Raw genomic sequence first — 21,719 nt, 5'->3', positions numbered from 1 at the left:
TGTGACTGTGGCACCGGGGGGCGGCGGCGCTAGCGGCGGCTCCTCTCCCTCTTCCTTCTCCTGCCCCTGGGGACGCGCTGCTTGCCAGCGACGGAGCGGGAAGATGGATCCCAACAGGATCATCCAGGCTCTGAAGGGCACCATAGACCCGAAGCTGCGCATCGCTGCCGAGAACGAGCTCAATCAGGTGAGGGGGGCGGACGGCCCCGGCCACGACCAGCCGCCGGCCTGCCCCGCCCCCGCCCCGCCGCGCCATGGGGCCGCCGCACAGCACGGGGTCGTCCGGCCGCGCCGGCAGGGGCGGGTTGCGCCTTGTCTTCCCCGGAGGGACCGTCACCCGCCCCGCTCAGCTGCCGGGGGCATCACCCGCTAGAGCGGGCCCTTCCCCGCCGGCTGTCAGCGGCTGCCCCGGGCGCTCGGGCCTGCCGGCGGGAGCAGCGCGGGACTCCCGGGGCGGGACCTGCCGGCTCCGGGAGCCCCGGTCCGGGTCGTGGCATCCCGGAGCGGGTGCTCGCTCTCCTCGCTGTCCTCGCTGTCCTCGCTCCGTTGTGTCCTTAGTTTCGTGACCCTTGGAGCACGGTGTACCGGATGGAGTGCGGCAGTGTAACCCTCGGCTGGCCTGGGCGCTGCTTGCAGTGCTCAGTTCTGGGAGGCATGGTACCGGGGCGCCGTGCTCCTCGGGTCTCTGTCCTGCTCTTCCAGATGGTTGAGAGCGGTGGCTCCTGAGGATTTTGTCCCGTTCAGTAGCGCGCGGAATAAAACTTTGAGATGGGCACGTTAGGATTCTGTTGGTAGTATTTATCGCAGCATCCCGCAGTTTGTAAAGGCAGTAAGCACTGAATAAAAACTATGAGCACAGTCGCAATTCTCTAACAGCCTTCCAGTACCTAAACGGGGCCTGCAAAAAGTCTGGAGAGGGACTCTTTGCAAGGGCATGTACTGACAGGACAAGGGGGAATGCTTTTAAACTGACAGAAGGGAGATTTAGATTAGACATTAGGAAGAAACTCTTTAACTGTGAGGGTGGTGAGACCCTGGCACAGCTTGCCCAGAGAAGCTGTGGCTGCCCCATCCCTGACAGTGTTCAAGGGCAGGTTGGACGGGACTTGGAGCAGCCTGGTCTAGTGGAAAGTGTTTCTGCCTGTGGCAGGGGGTTGGAGCCAGATAAGCTTTAAGGTCCCTTCTAAGACAAACCATTCTTTGCTTTTATGAATTTGGACATTTGAAAAAGGAGAAAATTCCCTTGCACAGTGCTAAATCCTTTACATCTATGCTTTAATGGAATGGATCAGTTCTGTTGGAGGACTTGGATTTTTTGGCTCTGTTGGTGTCTTAGAAAAATGGTCAATGAGAATTGGCTATCAGGTATTACTGCTATTTCAGAATTGCTCTTCTGGCTTAATTTTCTATTTAGGTAGTTTAAAAGTCATTCTGAATTAGGTAGAGCTAATCCTTGCTTTAGCAGTTGGCAAATTCCTTTAGTAAATCAGTGGATTAAGTGTTGGACATTGAGAAGGCTCTTGGGGATAGTTAGACAAAAATACAAAACTTTTATGTCTTTATTTGGCACAGTTACTTAAAAAAAAACATCAGTATCTATTTTTATCCCTACTATGAAGGACTGAGAGGGAAATTATAAATATTTGTTAGCAACCTGTTGCACAGGAGTCAGAACTACAGTAATAAACTGCTGCATGTTTGGCAGGCTGAGAACAAAGAGGCAGCTGTCTGGATTCCTGGGTCCTGCTCCATACACTGTTGTTCTGGCATCAGTAAGAAGCTCAGGAAAAGTTTTGAAAGCAAGATTGAGATCTGTTAAGTGTTTTAGGTTCAAGTGATGGGTAGTGCAGTTCTCATAAAAGACATGTTTTAGATTCCAGAGGACAAGTAGACAAGTACATTTATTGAGATCAGGTTGAGATACAGGTTGTTATTTGAAATAGCTGGCGCATTTTCTCTAACTACTATAAGGAATGAGTCTTGAAACTAAGACATAGCTTTCATTGTGTAGGCTTTCTGTTACTAAATGAAGCATGATGTATCTGACTGATACAGTGTACTGATGCAGTGCTGGGTTTGACATAACTCTTCAGATGAGGGACAAAAGTGCTCCTGAGGAATGTTGCTTAACGTGGGCCTTTGACATCTTGAAGCCTTTCAGTGCTTTTGAAGCAAGACTACAAAGCAACCTGTCAGACTCTCATGTATCTGATGACAGTGTTGACATATAACTGTTCCTGCAAGTACTGGAATCCAGATGCTTTTCTGGCATTTATCTTGTTCTAGTAAAGGAACCAATCCACCAACCAACCAGAAAACCCTCCAACAATAAGTAGTTGAAGTGGTAATATAACACTTGGCCAAACAAAACAGGGGTCACCTTTATTCTGTGCCATAGTTAAACTGATGCTGCTCCCGATACACACATACTAATGGGTATTGAGGTAAAACTTCTCTTGTGTTTGCCTATCTGAAATGTACATTTGCTTTCAAGTTTGAATCCAGGTAGTGACAGGAGCTTCCCAGAGAGTGTAAATCCAACTAGTCCACCAATATAGCACCTCTGTAGGCGTCTCATTGCCTATACCAAAACAGAGTCCTTTAGAACAATATTGTAATGATCCTGACTCTGTAATTTGCTTACAGCATAGATTATGGGGAATGGTGTTAAAATGAAGGAAAGCTTCCCTACCTGTAAAAAATCCCAGCATGTTGAAAATGTGTCTTCTGCATGTTTCTTTCTCTTCTGCACATGTGTAAAGATACAGCTAAATCAATCTAGCTGTTGTCTACCTTATGGATTATCATCTAACTGCATTCAGAGATGGAGTCAAGATTCTTTTTTTTCTTCCATTATTATATCTATTGGAAAGATGTTTGTGAATTTTCTTCCTTCTGCAGCTAGAAGCAAGCTCTGGTTTCCAGACAAAATTAATTTAGGGTCCATTTATATCCATTTGTGCCAATCTTATTTCTCAACTAGTATAGATTTCTTGGTACTCTCTCTGACATATTTGTCAAAGGCTGATCCCTACTGACCTGTTTTCCTTGCCTCAACAGGCTGTATTTCCTTTGCCTTATACTAAAACTGAATTTATGGAATCTAATAATAGGAGGGCACAGCTCTTCTTTGTGTTTGTCTCCATTTGAATTAATCTTTCTTGTGCAATCTGGTCTTCTGTTTCCAGAAAGTTTCATATTTAATGCCATATTCAATTTGATACCTTCTAAAACTACAGTTATCTTACTTGTGTCCAACATCTACATATTTCTCATAATTTAATACACTGAGGTCTCCTTTTATTGTATGGTTATTCGTCACAAAGAAGCCTCAAGCTTTTAGGAGAAATTCCTGTTATCTTCGAGTGCATGACCGTGTTCTTTGTCTCCTTACTCCACTCCGCTTTTGTTGATGCAGTTCTAAAGATCACTCATTTCTTTGTAGGATTTTTCTGATCTTTCTCCTTGGATGATGCATTCTACTTTTGAGTCGTCAACAAACTTCACTCCTCTGTGACTTGAACACAGGTGGATGTGTGGGGTTTGCCTGAAAGGTGATTCTTGATAAACTAGAGCAGTAATTTCCTGCCAGGTCAGTAATCTATCATGTAACTGCTGTCATTTCCCTTGTAGATAGTTGATTTTCTAAGTGTACACATCTTTCAATACTCCTCTCTTTCTTGTGCTCCCCCGACAATTTTAGTGCATTGATCTTCAGTGGCTCAGCCTGCTATAGTACATTTCTTTGGCTTGTAGCAAAGGGGAAAATAAGGTAATGATTCCAGCTGTTTGTGTGAATATTGAGAAGGAGTTGTAGAATTTGGTTTTGACAGGAGCAGAGTAGCAGTTGTGGAAGAAGAGAAAGAAATATTAGGAGATTGCCTAAAAGCAGAAGAGTTCAGAATAAAGATAGGGGCTTCCGTATCTACTACATCTTTGTTGAGCTGGCTGCCGTAGTGGGTGGGGATTTTAAGACCACTCTGAAAGTGCCAGTGAGCACCTCATTCATTACCTAGAGGAAGAAATCTCAGGTGTTCGGGTATTTGTACTGAAGACCAGTTTGATGAGGAAGTTGAGTTGCATAATTAGAAGTTCTGTGGAAAGTGAGTTTGTTTGAGACTGGGTGAATTTGGCAGCAGAACCCACAAAAGAAAGCAGCTCAGGGAGGTTCTTTCATATGCTTATTTTCACCATGTATGAAAACACTATGTGTTTTCTCCTCCCCATTTTGTTTTTCCCTCCACAAAATGCCTTTGTGTAGGCAGGGAAAGCAGAAAGTGTCTTTTGAAGTTGTAGTTTGTTTTAACAACTGTCTGTGACTGACAGTGTGAAAAACAAGAGAGAAAATACTCTTAACAACTGCAAAAATATTCCCTAGTGTGACATACTGATGGAATTTCTAAGTAACACATTTCCAGTGCACAGCAAACAGAAAATAAAACTTACTAAAGCAGGTAGTTGAGCATTCAGATCAAATGTGTGTAAACCTTAAAATAATCTTAGTAAACAGTTAATTGTATATGTATTCAAGGCACAAATTTATTTTGTCTGTCTTTGCAAGCAAAAATGTAATGCCTTGATTTTTCAGCAATTTTTACATGCCATACTTGGATTAGGAGGTACAGAGAAAGAGGTGTTTTCTGCTGGTGTAGAAGGATGGTCTGGGCTTTACTTGCAGAACCTGAGGGAAGGCTCCAGTTTTCCATATGCATTGTCCTTGGTTGTCCCATTGTTCTGCAGGGGAAAAAGCACCATCCAGTGCTGTTCTGGACCCAGCCATTGTGGTTGTCATCAGTGCAGCGGGAAGGTTACAGACAAATAAGATTATGGAGCACTTGCTTGCTGTGTGATTTAAATGTGACGGTAAGCAAGATGGAATAATACTTCCTGAAAGGAGTTTAGTAGTATATAGTACATGATAACCTGGGATCCAAATCTGAATGTTAGGTGTGAAGACTATTTGCTTCAGTAAGATCCTTTTGTGGAAATTTTTATATATTTTTCTTGCTTTTCTCTTGTTGCATTCTAGTCCTTTTCATGTGATGGTGTTCATCCTGCTGTTTTTCCGTGGCCCATATGAGGCTTTCTTGGGTGTCATCTGTTCTATACCTAATCAAATAGAAGAGGAAATAAGCAAAACATGATGTGCTGTCTGATGTTTCAAAGACTGGAGCTGTGGTGCTGAGGCAGGAAAGTGTATGTTAGGCCAAAGGTGTGTGGAGAGAGTGCAAAAAGCTGTACAGCTGCAATACACAGATCCTGAGACAGCAGACAGAGATGGCACAAGATGCATGGGGACATACGCATCTCTTCTCCGTTGCTGTAAAATTACCAAACTGCATCTTAACCAATGCTGTGTGCCTCTCCCAGTTTAGCTGCTAGTTTTGCATGTTACTGTATCCCATCCTCTTAATCCCAGTGGACATTAAATGTGAGCTTGGGTTTTTTTTTAGCATAAATGCTATGACATGTGATTCAGTATGTATTTTACACAGCTTTAAAATGATCACTCTTTATAAATACTCAGTGAAAGTTTATAGTTAAAAACTTCTACTTTCTCCTTCAAAATAAACATATGCCACTGTGGGTCAGCACCTTCCACAAGAGTATGAATCAGGGGCAAATGTGATTGTTCACAACCTGCACAAAGCAGTGTGCTGTATTCTGGGAGTTGTGCTGAAGGTCTTTTTCAGCCGTCTGGTGCCTCCCTGTGGCTCGTGGGCATGGCTCTTCAAAATCAGTAGGTAGCCTTCCGTTCCTTCCATGGGACTGGCAGTATTCGTGCTCTCCTTTTGTGAAAGTTCAGATGCAGCTCTAATGATGTAAGTAACTGTCTTGCTGAACTCATCAAGTACCAAGATCTCTTCCTTGTCTCTTCTCACTTACACAGTGCACACCTGACAATCGCTCTGCACCTGCTGGTGTGATAAATACAGCTTTACTTACTGGTTCCCAGTAGCCTGTTACATGGTTTCCTGCACAAGGCAGGGAAAGGACACATCCCAAGATCACAGCATTGTGAGACAACTAAACCAAGAATGTGCTGGTATACAAAAAATGTTGCTGCATACAGCTTTTTAAAAAGTCCTCTGTTCTAAAAATTGCAAGCAGCATGTAGTTTTCCTGAGCGGGTTTGTTGTTGCGCAAGTGAGCAGGATGGTGTTTGAGCTTCACAAATACAGCCAAGTCAGGGGCACAGAGTCTCTGTTGATCTCTACAGTGTTTGTGTTTCCGGTAACGGTTAGAAAATGAAGCTATGTACAAACGTGAATTATGGTAACGACAATAGTATGGAGTAGGAAGATTTAATGGGAGCTTGATACTCTGTTCCTGTGGGCCCTTTTGGGATGTTGGCATGTAAAGTGTAAAGGAACCTCATAGCAGTGTGCTGATGGAGCTGGGGCCCCCTCTGGGACACTGCACGTACCTTCTGCATAACATGTCTTTTGTCACTCCAGGCGCTTGCTGAAAGGATTTGCTGCACGGGCCAAATAACCGTATTTGTATATATCCTGGCAAAACTTCAGGGATAGCAGTTGTACACCAGCACAAGTGGTACCAGTAAAGCTTCCTGGAGTAGCACTGACTTTAATGTGGATTTAGTAAAAGCTGTTTGCACAGAGAAAGGGAAACAATTTTTACCATTATCACTGTGTCCACTCTAAATGTCATACTGGTAGGACTACTGCAGGAAAACAACAACAGCAAAACGACCTCCCAAAATGTTGCATTCTTAATGTGTTCATAGTAGTAAAAGCTGTGAGTAGATTGGGTCTGAGAACAACGTATTGGCACTGTTCAGAATAAAAAGAGTTATTTGAGTTCACGCATGTTTTGGGTTTTCTGTGCTGCTGGGATTCCCAGTGGCTTCCCTGTCTCCCTGGAGTTGGGTGTTGAGTGCTGGAGGATGCTGCAGCCTACTGCAACCCCCATCAGAACTTGCCAACATTGTAGATATTCTGTCCACTAGTCACTGAAGGACAAACTTTGCACTCCAGGACACTTGATTAAAAGGTGATCTTTGGAATTGAGTACGTTTCAACCAATTGACGTTGACAGCTGGTATTTCTGCATGTTTGTAGATAAATGGTGTTCCAGTGCTGTCTGTTACAGCTTTTACTTTGTTTGGAACATTTCTTATGGATAATGAAAGTTTATAGAGAAGGGAATTATAGGAGAGTATGCTTTTGATTTGCCATTACTGCTTTTATGTGAAATCTCAGATTACTCTATAAACCCTAAATGAGTCTCTGAGCACAGAGTAGGTTAGAATTACACTGTCATTATAATGAGTAAAATGAGGGCCAGAAAGTTAACTGATTTGGTAAAATTATTGAATGATAGTGTTGTGATGCAGCTGTTGCACGTAGGCATCATGAAAGCGATGTAATTTTACCTCATTATGGAAATGCTAGCGCAAGGAACTGGGTACATGAAGAGCAGAGCACTCCTCTTTATTTCACAGCTTTTGAATGAGGCTAAGTTTACAGGAGGATGTAGTATATTTGTACTTAAAGCACAGCTCTGGAAACAACCACAGAACTGCCAGACAAAGCAGTTGGAAAGAAATACTATAAAAGGTGAAATAAAGCGAGCTTGTGCTATCTAGCCCGAAGAAACATCTTTCTTTGGACATAAAGCACATGTATCTAAGTGATGAAAGATCTGACCTACTAGTAACTACTGACTGTTGCCAAGGCTTAGTAGTTACTGCACCATGCTGAGTCAATGATTCTTCAAGTTGGAGGACCCCTGTTGAATGACAGCAGAATAATGCTATCAGATTTTCACATCTTTTCAGTCTGACATGCCTTGCTCAGAAGTTCAGTGAGCATTATTTTCTCTTTGACATTCCTCAGCTGCATGGCTGATGGAGCGTTTGAAAGTTCCCAGGAAGGCTGTGGGGTTTGAAATGTTATCTGTGTGCCCTTGGTTTTAATTAAAAATGGTTATTCCACTGTGTTTTCCCAGCTCTTGTTTTTCTGTTAAGATGCACTATACTTCTAGCTCATTAGTGGGTGTATAATATCTGGCTAATGCAGATGCTGTTTACAGTTGAATATAATTTTAAATGGTTTTCTTAATCTCTTCAAAATTCAGTATCTCTATTACACCACAATCTGTTTTGCAAATAAATGGTATGTATTGATGAAGCATGTCAATATCTATTTGATTTATGAGGCTAAATTAAATAATTCAAAGGGAGATCTGTAGTGCTTCTCATTATGCATGTTCAGAATTATTTAAATATTCAGTACCACTATTTAAATATTAATTACCACTAATCTCATGGAGAGCCTTGTTGCATTACATATTCCACCCATGGGCCGTTATACACTCAGCTTTCACAAGTAATTATTTGGATTGATGCAGATCCAGGTAAATCTAAGTGCTAAAACCTTTTGTACTTCATAAGGAGAGTCAAAATAACCTGCAAAATGTATTTGTTATTTATCTTTTGGTAATACAGTCGTCTTTAAACGTAGTGATTTGCTTATTGTTTTGTATGTGTTTCAGTCCTACAAGATCATCAATTTTGCTCCAAGTCTACTGCAAATCATAGTATCAGATCAAGTCGAATTTCCAGTGCGTCAGGCAGGTGAGATGAATTCCTTGTTTCCTTTTCTTTCAGTAGACAGTCAGTCTGTATGTTATTTCAACAACTTATCCAGCTCTTGCAATGCAAGTAAGTTCACATTTCTCCTAAATGTGGAAATGAAAAGGATCTAACATGAGGGTCAGTTAAAACCAGGGGCATATGCTAGAGCTCTGCTTTGGCATCCCTGTGTTTGTAGTGATCCCTGCTGGATTGCTGTGATACTAATAGGGGAATGATTTCTGCTCAAAACTAAGTACCCAAGGGAGCCTTAGGTCTTTGTTTTCCGGGTGGTATAGAAGTAGTGATGCCAAGACAAGTAGGAATTTAAAAAAAAAAAAAAGTGGATCTCATTTTTATACATGTATCCATTTTCCTGGAATAAGGAAAGCTTCTAATAATAAAAAAAAAAAACATCCCATAGTTCCCTAGGTCAGGGGTAGCCATGTATGCTTAGACAGTATCTATGGTGTCTGCTCACAAAAGTAGATTTGAAGAAAGGTCACACCACTGCTGAGTTATAAATTTATAGCCTGAGCATGTCTAGAAGGATTGCCCAGCAGTGTGTGTAAGTCCAGGTATGCTGATGCAGTTAACTTCAGGGTATACATCTGAATAAGATCAGGTTCTAAGTTCTCATAATCTGTTTTCACTAATCCTATACAATATTTTTGACAGATACAGAAAAAAATCGGCTTTTTCAAGAAATCGATGAACACTCTTTTTCTCACAGCTCTGTTTTTATCCTATGGAACAGCATTTCCCATAGAAGCACTGTTGGTTTTTTTTTTAACAGATCCTATTAATCCCCTCAGTGTATTAGGGCATGCTGACATATGCTGTTTGTCATGCCGGCATTTATTTTTTCAAAGATAATCCAACTTTGAATGGCATTGTTAAACCATTCTCTAGTAAAGTTTGATGCTTAATCTAGACTCCGTAAGGTAATTCTTGTAAATTAAGCTCTCGTTTCAGTATCGTTCAGGAAAACCAACCAAGTATGTAGAACATCATTTCTAAATTTTTGGTTTATTTTTCATTTCTTACAGAGTAGGGGTATAAAATAGGAAAACATGTTTAAATTACATTTGTAAGCTAAAAGATTTCCCTGGGAACTTTTTAAGCCAAGAATTTGTATAGCAACAAGATCTATGGTTAAAGTAAATTAAAGTCTTGGGCTGGTCTTTGTGGACCTGTTTCTCATGTGAAAATCCTGGCACGTCATCAACAAAGAACTGTTTTTCCTCTTGTTCCTATAAAATATTTTATGAACTACATGTTTTCATACTTAGTAATTTGACATCAGCAAGAAAAATGATTGTACCCAAGGATATCTTATTTAGACTTTAAAACCCTAGCTAGTAATCAGCCTAACTAGGTATAAGAGTTTATTAAAAACATTCCTTTAATGTCTTACACCATATTTACTACATTTTCATAGAGAATGCCTACAGACATTTTAGTACTGAAGCATAAATGCTGCTTTATTTTCAGTTGAAGATTAACTTTATTTTTCATGGTTGTTCATGTGAGACAGAAGGGAACAATTCTACGGGATTATGGGGAATCCTACTAGTGAGATAAAGCTTAGGGAATTCACAACAAACATTTCGGTCTGAATAGAAGGTAGGCCACATGCCAGTTTCATACTGAGCGTTTCCCCAAGCGAGTGTCCCTTCTGCACGCACAATGGTTTGTTTACCTGAGCTTTCTAAACTTCACTTACTGAGCTTGAGTTAGGGATGGCTAAAAATGCAGATAAGTAGATTTTTGTTTGCTTATTTAGAATGATTGAATATTATGTCCATATAGAAGATTGCTGTAATAGAAAATATATCCTGATAGAAGATGACTGAATACTGTCCTGTTCTGCTCAGGACCAGGCACTTGAGCCTGATCTTGTATGGAATTATAAAAAAAATGGTTTTCTGCTTCAGCTGTGCTTAGTGCCTAGAATTGTTAACAACTCATGCAGTGATTTTCAGTTGTCTTTTCAACTCTTTGTTCTACTTTCAGCTTGTAGTAAAGTTGAGCACAGAGGAATGTGGAGATGTGTTACAATTAAACTTTTATTTCCCCAATGTTTATACTTAGCTGCCATTTACCTGAAGAACATGGTGACACAGTACTGGCCAGACCGTGAACCGCCTCCTGGAGAAGCAGTATTCCCGTTTAACATTCATGAAAATGATCGTCAGCAGATTCGTGATAACATTGTAGAAGGAATAATTCGCTCTCCTGACTTAGTGAGGTACCTTACATTGTGTGGAGGTATTTCTGTAGCTCAGGTTTTCAGACCTACCAGTCCAGATGTATTTGATGTGAGAATCTCAATTTCTTGGGAGATGAATCAAGTACTTGTTTTGAAAATGTAATAATAAATTTTAACGTATTTATGTGCACTTGTTTTTCAGAAATGTAGTAACCTGGCTAAGAGCCTTGTGATGTGATTTGTCCTCTTAGGGTGATGTTTGAAGTGTCATGTAACACTTACTGTAGTGACAGCCTATTTGGCTGATGATGGCAGAAAGGGCTATCTGCAATATAGAATTAACCGTTCAGAGAAATACTGCGCAAGATCTGTTTTTTTTCTAGTAGCCCTTTTCTCAATTACTTTTGCTATTTTTATATGTAGTCTCAGTATTTAAATATGAATTAGTATTCTTGGGCTTATTCAAAGAACAAAGAAATGATGTTCTTTGTTTTGATGGAAGAATAGTTAAGATTCATAGACATACTACAACTGGTACTTGTTCACCACTCTAAAGTGAGGCTGACAGGATGGGATTAGGCTATACTGTATAGATGTTCATCTTCAAAAAACTGAAGAAAATCTTCCTCTTCTCTTCTACTGCTCCCCACCAGCTAGGTGCCCAAAGATGTCCTTTTTTTGTCAGTGGTCATATCCAGAAGGGGTGATTCACTACAGATTGAAATTGGGATTAGAGAAAGCACTTTTAAAAAATAATGAAGAGCTAGGATGTATTAGACTGCTATAGCATTGCTGTCACTAGAGGTCTTTATGAATAAATTAGACCAACACCTGCCAGGAACTCTTAGGGCATAAATGGTCCTTTACTGAGACAAGAAAATGAACTAAATCATCATTTCCAGTTAATCTTTTCCAACACACTGTGACGCAGATGATTAATATCTCCACTGAAAGAGGTAGGTGCTCCTTGCCAAGATTGTGCTACAAGATAAGGAAGCTTGTGTTGTTTTCTGATAAGGTAATAAAGGTATGTAGTTTCTCCTGCTATCATGTCATAGATACCAAGGCTAGGTTCATACAAAAGAACACAAAATAATGGAAGTTTGAAGAGTTTTTTGCAAACTATTTCAGCCATTGTTTCATAACCTGATATTCAGAATGCCCTGATGCAGTGACAATCTACACCTAATAGAATTGTTGAAAACGCTGGTACAGTCACTGTAATGAAGTACAGGGTTTCTAAATACTGGCTAAATTTGTAGATTTGTTAGAGGTTCAGAAAGTCAAAGAAACTTTACTGGAACTGGTCTGAAGCTCTAATCCTGTTATTTTTCATTGTTTGCTTGTGAAAATAAGTGGGGGAGGAACCAAACTGGCAACAAGCACAAATTCCAAAGACTTGAGGGGGAAAATAAGTTAGTACAAAGCTAAAAAGATTGGTAGGTGGAGGACCCCTTATTGAACTACTTTTTAATAGTGGCTCCTTATGTAATGAACTGCAAGAGGATACCAAAGGAAAACTAAATATAGAAGAACCAATATTTTCTGCAGACTTTTTTTTTTGACTCCTTAGCAGAGCCAAGAGTATTTATTTGCAGCTTCTAGTTCAGTGCTGCTCAGCTTTTTGAATCACACCTCACTTTAGTCAATTAGCAATCACATCTTGCATCACCATTGTGAGTGGCAACTAAAAGTGCATGGAGGGAGAGGAATGGTAAGATATTTTTACGTAATTGGGCTCTGCCATATGCTTTGGAAGTGGAGAAAGTTCTGTTTCTAGTAGATCCCAGGAAGACTGTAATTTCATGACCATAATTTTCAGAACCATGCCAAGTGCAAGATCCTGCACCTGGGTCGGAGCAATCCCAGGCACAGCTACAGGTTGGGCAAAGAAGAGATTCAAAGCAGCCCTGCAGAGAAGGACTTGGGGGTGTTGGTTGATGAGAAAATGAACATGAGGCAGCTTCAGTGTGCGCTCGCAGCCCAGAAAGCCAACCATATCCTGGGCTGCATCAAAAGGAGCGTGACCAGCAGGTCAAAGGAGGTGATCCTGCCCCTCTACTCTGCTCTTGTGAGACCTCACCTGGAGTATTGTGTGCAGTTCTGGTGTCCTCAATATAAAAAGGACATGGAACTGTTGGAACAAGTCCAGAGAAGGGCCACGAGGATGATCAGGGGACTGGAGCACCTCCCGTATGAAGACAGGCTGAGGAAGTTTGGGCTGTTCAGCCTGGAGAAGAGAAGGCTGTGTGGAGGCCTCATAGCAGCCTTCCAGTATCTGAAGGGGGCCTATAGGGATGCTGGAGAGGGACTCTTCATTAGGGACTGTAGTGACAGGACAAGGTGTAACGGGTTAAAACTTAAACAGGGGAAGTTTAGGTTGGATATAAGGAGGAAATTCTTTCCTGTTAAAGTGGTGAGGCACTGGAATAGGTTGCCCAGGGAGGTTGTGAACGCTCCATCCCTGGCAATGTTCAAGACCAGGTTGGACGAGGCCTTGGGTGATACGATTTAGCGTAAGGTGTCTCTGCCCACGGCAGGGGGTTGGAACTAGATGATCTTAAGATCCTTTCCAACCCTAACGATTCCATGATTCTATGATAATCAGAGCAAGATCACCTTTGGCAGGGAGTAAGAGGAGATGCCTAGCAAAGACTACAAGAACAGATTAAAAATACAGTGATTCTAGTCCCAAATACTCCTCCAAACTCCAGCAATGTGCAGCTAAGGGTCTGCCTGAGATAGAAGAAACTTTTGAACATCCTCAATAGATTTATCTTCCACGAGTTTGTCTAGTTGTCCACTTGAAACATGTCAAGTTTTAATATCCACAACCTTTTCAGATGAGGAGTCCGACAGTTGCCATTATTTAATACATGAAGAATCTTCTCTTATTTGCTTTAAACTGCATGGATGTTAGCTGCACTGGAATAGGTTGCCCAGGGAGGTTGTGAATGCTCCATCCCTGGCAGTGTTCAAGACCAGGCTGGACGAGGCCTTGGGTGATACGGTTTAGTGTGAGGTGTCCCTGCCCACGGCAGGGGGGTTGGAACTAGATGATCTTAAGGTCCTTTCCAACCCTAACTATTCTATGATTCTATGAGGAACCTCTGGTTTGGGTCATAACACAGGCCAATACTGTTTAATAAAAATGTACAAATTTGTGGTTTTGTGGTTAATTTTGGCCTCTTAAGTGTGTAGAAGTGTAAACATTCATTTTCGAAGTACAAAGCTAGCTAGTCTCATGAGCAATTAATTGTTTTTGAATATTGCCCGATGAGTGTGGAGAAGGGAGAAAAGTAGATAAAATGTCCTAAAATTAGCTTCTTCCTTGAAATTGAATCCCCTGGGATTTTTTTTTTTTTTCTTGCTTTTCCTCTGCCACTTCCCAGAACACTTCCAGTGCTGTTAAAATGCATATGATGCTTATGATGTAATATGCATATTGTGGCCAATAAACCAAGATTTGGGATCTGTTCTTTAATATTAAACACTATGCTGTGATCTTATTTACGTATATTTCTTATTCCCTCTTGCCATAGAGCCCAGTTGACAATGTGCCTCCGTGCTATCATTAAACATGACTTTCCTGGCCACTGGACAGCTGTGGTAGATAAGATAGGCTACTACTTGCAGTCTCAAAACAGTGGGAGTTGGCTTGGGAGCCTCCTGTGCCTGTATCAGCTGGTGAAGACTTACGAGTAAGTTGATGTCCATCAGTAGATGAGGTGTCTCAGGTGATTGGTGAGAATGACATTCCTAAGAGTGCTGGCAGTTCTACAAGCAATTCAGGTAGAAAATAGGAATTAATAATTGTCCTATGCTTTCTTTCCTGCAAATAAATGAAAACTATTTGTCACTTTATATCACCAGTGAATTGAAAGCAAAGATGCCAGCAGTAATCTGTATGAATTTACTGACTTTTGTCTTGAGGCTTTTTACTTTTGATCTGATTTAACTCATTTATGAAAAATTTCATAACTTCTTTTGTTTGACAATTCCCCAAATGCTGGATATATGAATGCAAATTATTTTCTACTTTTATGTCATGAATACAGTGCTGTCATTGTCATATACTCCTATTGCATTTTGTTACCTATAGCATCCTCCTGATAGTCTAAATCCACAAAGTATAGATTAGGAGAAATGTAGTCAGCATTCTCACTAATTTAAAAAAAAAAAAAAGTCCATTGTTAGAAATATATGTATAAGCTGCACAAAAGAAATGTAAATGGAGAAAGAGAATCTTTTCAAGACAAAGGAATTGTCTTTCCCTTTCAATAGCTGTTCATTTGTATTTGTTCAGTGCCCAGCTTGGGTTTGGCACTGGTATGAATGTCAGAGAGATTGAAGTCCTTGCTCCTGTGAGCTGACAAATCAGTAGTAAAGAATGTTAGTTCTCCCTTCCTATAGCTACATTCTATATATGGTAACATTTGTTATTTTTAATTTCTCTATTTATAGGTTAGTGAATTTGCACAAGTTGTTGAAACGGGGGTTAGAAGAGGGAAGAATGAGTGCTTGGGTATTAATTATTTAATTTTGGGTTTTTAGGGTACAGGACTTAAATTGCTGGTGGGGAATAGGCATTATAATCTCCAGTGTGTAGATCCTGGACCAATGTTTTTCTTTCCTTTGCAGATACAAAAAAGCAGAGGAGCGAGATCCTCTCATAGCAGCAATGCAAATATTTTTGCCTCGGATTCAGCAGCAGATGATCCAGCTTTTGCCTGATAACTCCCATTACTCTGTATTGCTTCAGAAACAAATCTTAAAAATCTTCTATGCTCTTGTTCAGGTTGGCATCTTTGTAGAGGAAAACCGAAACTTTTACTTTGCTGGGCACAACGGCCCCTTTCAGTACACTCACAGGTGTGATTGAATATTGATTTCACTGGGAAAAGTCAAGTACAATAAACAGCTTTTATAAAAATATGTTCTTTATAGATGTTTTTCTACTTAAAAACAGGTCACATGATCCCTCAGATTAAATTTTAAATGAATCTAGTACTTTTGCACATTGTGTTTGTAAGCTTAGTGGGTAAATGTTCCTGGTTCTGTAAAGTCATGCATAACCTCATATAAACTGTATGCGTATCTAGACTGTGCTTGCTGGGCTCTAAAAGTGTTGGTAATGGGTATTGTACTATAATTGTCAAATAGTGCACTTCAGGAGGTAGCATTTCTTATTATCTTCTGAAGATCTGGCAGAACTTTTTTACTGAGGCAGTTTGGCTTTTACAGGGATGTATTTGTTCAGGAAGCACTTTTAGAGAATGAGAAAACAGGATTTTACATAAGCAGGAGAATTCTTACTAGGGGTTAAAAAGCTAAAATAGTTTGTTATTAGATGGGGGAAGGATTAAAAAGATCCCAAGATTCTATTTTACTTTTCAATAGCTTGCTTGAATACTGACACTTTGCTTTAGATTTTGTAGAGAAGTAAGATTTACTAGATAGTAGCTTTGTAGTAAATAGGAATATATTTTACTTCCTGAAATGCTACTGGTTTACCCAAACCCTGTAATACCGACACTGATGTGGTCCCTAAAAGTTAGCTGGGGAATTGTGAAGAAGAGGAAGAAACAAAGAGTCAGCAACTTCTCAGATTAAGGAACTTTCCTCATATAGTGTCTGCTCAGAAATTCCTCTGTAAATTGTACCAAGAAGGATGCAATTAGAGTAGTATTAATATTTAACCTAATTAGTTTTCATTCTGCTTAAAACCTCATCTTCCTCAGATTATAACTACTGTAGAAACATCTACCTTTTTCAGGTAAAATCAGTATTTAATGAGTGTGGTTTTTATTCTTATTTCAGTATGCATTGCCACTCCAGTTGGTGAATAACCAGACTATGACTCAGTGGATGGAGATATTCCGTACTATCATAGATAGAAATGTACCTCCGGTAAGTTTTAGTTTTGCAAAGACAATACTTGTCCATTGCCATTTGAGGAACAGTCAGCGTGAAGATTTTCTAAGTGTTCTTTTTTTAAAAGTTCATCTGTTCAAGATTCTTATCCTTGGAATAAATGGTCTTTCTGACAGAAAGCCAGGAAGATCATGTACCCTGTCTGAATTTCATTCTCCAAGGTAGTGACACCATTTAAACTCCAGTCTGGGATGTTTGCAAGTTTTCAAATATTTTAGCCAGTTTCTCTCAAACAAGAAGTGAAAGCTCACCACAAGCCCATCATTTGTCTCTGTTCCTCTTTTTCTTTCACTCATCCTTCACATTTCTTGAAGAACAAAAGTAATAATTAAATTCTTGTTTGTGTATGTACAACATTAACTGGCATTTCCTCAGTATTTTATGCATTTCTTTCACAACCATAACATTCTTCTAATAACTCTTGCATTAGAATATGGTTAGGGTGTATATATTTTAAAGAGTTAGTATCGTGCTGTGTGGTATTCAAGTATATCTAAGAGTTTCTGGTTGTAAATATGCGTATTTATCTTAGAATCATAGAATATTTAGGATTGGAAAGGACTTTTAAGGTCATCTAATTATGAAAATTAAAGTACAGGGATTGTGCAGGTATTGCACAGACACAGTTATATTGACTAATAAAGATATTTGAAAGTTTCTGAATGTTATATAGCTGTTAACCAAAGTTCTTGGTTGGGGCTGTGCATTTGTAGTAGTTTACTCAACAAGGAATATTTAAAGCATCATTGATCTCAACAATACACACAGCTAATTTAAAATGTATTTATTTATAGGAGACTTTGCAAATTGATGAAGATGATAGACCGGAGCTGGTGTGGTGGAAATGCAAGAAGTGGGCATTGCATATTGTAGCTCGTCTTTTTGAAAGGTAACTAACAAACAAACTGATATGTAATGTTACTTGAGGTGTGATTAAGCAGGACAGTTGAGTTGATTTAACAGCTCATGGTCATGGAAGAGGTATTCCTGCTTCTGTCTTCTGGCTTGCATTCGCATAGCCGCTGGTCTGAGCTCTTAGTGAAATGAATTAACTTTAAGATGGCAAGAAACTAGCCCTGTGGAAGAAGTACGTCTTTTAAAATTCATTGTTTTTTTTACTACATCCAGCTACAAGTGCTTATATTCTCAAATATAAAGGCAGAGGAAGATTTGAAAAGGAATCCATAAATATGAAAGTTACAGAGCTTGTGACAAAAAGATGGCTATATTTACTTGACTACAGTATTGTACATTATGGTAATCTAAGAAAAGGGAAGCGGGGCATTATATGGGAAATAATGGCTTAGAAGAAATCTGAATGAGAGGATTCCTTTGGGGATGGAAGACTATGCAGGGTCCCTTTGTTTTAGAAAGTACTGTGTTTTACTGGCACAATAGAATTCTCAAAATGTAAATATCTGCATCCTCTTTTTAAAGGTATGGAAGTCCTGGGAATGTGACTAAAGAATACTTTGAATTCTCAGAGTTTTTTTTAAAAACCTATGCTGTGGGCATACAACAGGTAAGTACAGTTCATTTGTTTCTGAATTAAATAATTTTCACTGAAAAAATGCATTGCTTTTCAACAGTGTGCTTGTATCAAAGTTCATTCATAAAACAAAAATGAACCAAGTCAGGCAGGTCTTCCTTTTAGTTATTGAGAAGTTCTTTATACCTCAGTGCCATACAGCTGAGGTACATAACACAAGTTTTCAGCAATTCAAACAGCCTTGCAGGAAAATTCTCAGGAAAGGTGAGTGCTGGTGGAATGGTATTATCATGTATGAACATTCTAGATACAGCTGAGAGACAAAACTATTGATGCAGAGCCCTCATATCTTAGAAGGGTATGTTTTCAGGCCAGTCTTTAGGAAGTGCTTTTGCTGCAAACAACTTAGGCACAGTAATCCAATGATACTGTTTTCTTTCAGGAAGATGAAGCAGATTAGAAGGTATCTGGAGAACAGCAATGAAAGTGGTTTTATACTTGGCAAACATATTTTATGAAGATACAGTGTAAACTCACACTTTGCAAGAAAATTTTTGTTGGGAAATGCTAATTATTTGTGAGTAGCGTGGTGGTGTGGAGACAGCTCAGTTCTGATAGAGTTGCATAGAAGAGAGGCAATTCCTGTCAGAATTTTCTGTGGTTTTCTCTCAGTTCAGCTGTGTACCCCTCCAACCATGGGCTTCCAGCATCTCCCTGGTTTGGTGGAATGGATGTAGTAATTTGGTGCTTGAAAGCCCTGGGTTCTGGCTCCCAAGCTTGGATATTTTTGGCACAGCTCCTCCTGTTTGTTATGCAGCCTACCGTATACTATATGACTACAAGCATAGTTTTCAGCTAAAGCTCTTGAGTGTTCAGGCTTTTGGATTACATATTCCAAACAGTTTTGTAAGAAGCCAGGAGACTGCAGTACACTCTCCTTCTCATGATCTGTGCTCTTGCCTCCCTTTGACCTGTAAATCTTGAAAAACACCTGGGAATAGAATTTTTCAAGTGACAAGTGTTTGGACAATTTGTATTTCCAGAATAGGTGGCTGCTTAGCATGCTGTCAGATTAAAAATCCCTGACAGGGCTTCTTTAGGCTTCTTATGATTTAAATTCGATGTGGGGTGCCAGACTATTGTTATAACTTCAAGTCAAATTTAAACTAGATTTCAAAATACCAGGATTGTCTGCAAAAAAAAAATACTTTTCTCCATCCAGTTTGACAATAGCATAGTTTATCCACCAGTGTATTAATTCTGTGTAAATATATAAATATTAAGAACCAGGGAGAGGAATGGTTGTGGTAAGGCTGTAAGCATTACATTTAAATAGCCTAACATCTATTCTAAACTCCTTCCAGTGTTTAACTTCTAAGTGGAAAAAATAAAATCCCACGAGCAGTTGTCATTTGAAATACTTAAGGTTTGTCTGTTAAGAGATTACGCTATGTAGCAGAGGGAGCAGTTTGGCTTTCAAGATAAATGGACTGGACCATCTGCATGTTTCTTTTATTTCTGGCTCTTAAATACTGATTTGTCTTGTTTTCTTGCAGAGTTAATAAGAATTCTGTTGTGAATATTACGTTACTAAGCCTTCATTACTTATTTATCAGTTTTAAAGTGCTGGCATCATGCTAGAATCTATATGAGATACAGATAATTCTTGCCCAAGGAGCTTATCGTATAAAAGACTCAAGATCAGACTTGGTACTCCTAATGAAAGAGTTATATCCAAAATAAGATATATTATAATGTTGTGAAGAATTATGAAGCAGAATTGTCCTTCTGAAAATACGACTTGATATTTTGTTATGCATTGCCCTTGATTTTTATTGTTATTTGTGTACATGTCAGTTCTTTACACTTACTAACATGGTTCGTCTGCCATTAATGCAGATTAGTGGCTTTGTTCTGTAGGTTTTTCCCAGTAGAGCAAGCCTGTATACTAAGGGAGCTTTCTGTGACAGAATTTGTGATAGCGTGCTGGGTGGTACGAGCTGATGGTTACAAAAGGGAGTTGAAGGGTTTTGCATCTCTTCTGATTCACAGATTTAGGCACTAACCTATTTTTCTAGTTAATATTTCTATTCTTACCTCTGTTCTTCCGAAGTAATTTGTCTTCTTTAGGGGCCTGTCCTTAAAAAATGAACACAGACGCTACTAACAGATTTAGCAGCCAACCAGTTTGAAAATCTCACTGTGCCTTTTCCTAACGTATTCCAAATTTTGCTGAGGCCTGCGTAAACTGAGAGCCTGTGAATATTGAAATGTATCTTTGGTTCACTATGACAAGTGATCACATGGTGGGGTTAGTGGTAAAAGCAGACATGTACATACATACTTGCAGGATTAGATACTGCAATATTCGTAATGTTGCAGGATCTAATATAGATAATATTTATAATTTAATATATATTATATATATGTATAAAATAACATATTGAAATGTTTTCTGATACTTGGATCAAAGACATTACATTGATAACTAACCATAGAACCTCTGCTGTAAAACTAATTAATCAGTCCATGTGCATTTACTGAAGAGGTTCACTGCATGTCTGTGTGTGAGAAAGAAACTCCATTTAAAAATATTAATTTGTCATTTTTTTAGGTTCTCTTAAGAATCTTAGACCAGTACAGGCAAAAAGACTATGTTGCGCCACGTGTTCTTCAGCAAACGTTAAATTATCTGAACCAAGGGGTTATTCACTCTGTAACATGGAAGCAGATGAAGCCACACATACAGGTCAGTGTATAAAACCCAGTCATAAACACTGCATGTCACCAGAGATTATAAAAACAACAGAACACCACCAGCAGTTCCGCAGTTCTAGAGAAGGTTTCGTGCAGTGATTGATCTGAGCAAAAAATGGCATTTCTGTATGAATGTGGTTGGTTTTTTTTTGGTATTATGACTACATTTTATTGCAGATATTGTTAACTCAGCTAAAGATTCTGTTCCATGTTTTTATTTTGGAAGTTTTCCAGACAATCATAATGTTCTGTCTTTTATTACTTACTGGTGTTTTGAATTGTCTATAAATTTGGAAAGTCATAATTGATTAGATATAGGGAGAAATTCTTCACTATGAGGGTGGTGAGACATAGTGGAACAGGTTGCACAGAGAAGCTGTGGGTGCCCCATCCCTGGAAACGTTAAAAGCCAGGTTGGTTGGGACTTTGAGGAACCAGGGCTAGTGGAAGGTGTCTCTGCCCACGGCAGGGGGGTTGGAACTGGATGCTCCTTCCAACCCAAACCGTTCTGTGATTCTGTGATTGTAGTGGGCAAAGAGAACATGCACGGTGAGAAACCTAACTCTTTGTTTTATACGTGAACTAAAACCAAGTGAAATGTTATCGTGACGCTTTTATTTTTTTCCAAATCATAAGTTCGTCTGTTGTAGTTAAGCCAATGACTCTTACAAAGAAGGACTTTGAAGTCCATTCTCATGTTAAGTGTTGCATTGGTGAGATCCTTCTGCCAA

General features: G+C 39.5%; 1 protein-coding gene across 3 annotated transcripts in view; it reads left to right on the top strand.

Annotated features, from left to right (window-relative positions):
• The window catches only part of IPO8 (importin 8), a 50,302-nt gene continuing 28,583 nt past the window's right edge, over positions 1-21,719 (top strand). For 2 of the 3 annotated variants that reach the window (XM_061444823.1, XM_061444825.1), the window contains exons 1-9: positions 1-187; positions 8,518-8,599; positions 10,691-10,847; positions 14,351-14,509; positions 15,450-15,606; positions 16,629-16,718; positions 17,537-17,631; positions 18,180-18,264; positions 20,846-20,980. In XM_061444823.1, coding sequence (XP_061300807.1) covers positions 104-187; positions 8,518-8,599; positions 10,691-10,847; positions 14,351-14,509; positions 15,450-15,606; positions 16,629-16,718; positions 17,537-17,631; positions 18,180-18,264; positions 20,846-20,980 — 1,044 coding nt within the window. In that variant the 5' untranslated portion in view covers positions 1-103. The remainder of the gene's footprint in view (positions 188-8,517; positions 8,600-10,690; positions 10,848-14,350; positions 14,510-15,449; positions 15,607-16,628; positions 16,719-17,536; positions 17,632-18,179; positions 18,265-20,845; positions 20,981-21,719) is intronic. The other variant, XM_061444824.1, reaches the window with a different exon arrangement.

This window comes from Pezoporus flaviventris, unplaced genomic scaffold (genome assembly GCF_033815535.1).
Source record: "Pezoporus flaviventris isolate CSIRO_AGI_PZ_B2104156 unplaced genomic scaffold, CSIRO_AGI_Pfla_v1 ptg000002l, whole genome shotgun sequence".
Classification (NCBI taxonomy): domain Eukaryota; kingdom Metazoa; phylum Chordata; class Aves; order Psittaciformes; family Psittacidae; genus Pezoporus; species Pezoporus flaviventris.
The sequence above is the reverse complement of the archived record's forward strand: the minus strand, read 5'-3'. Positions and strand labels throughout refer to the sequence as shown.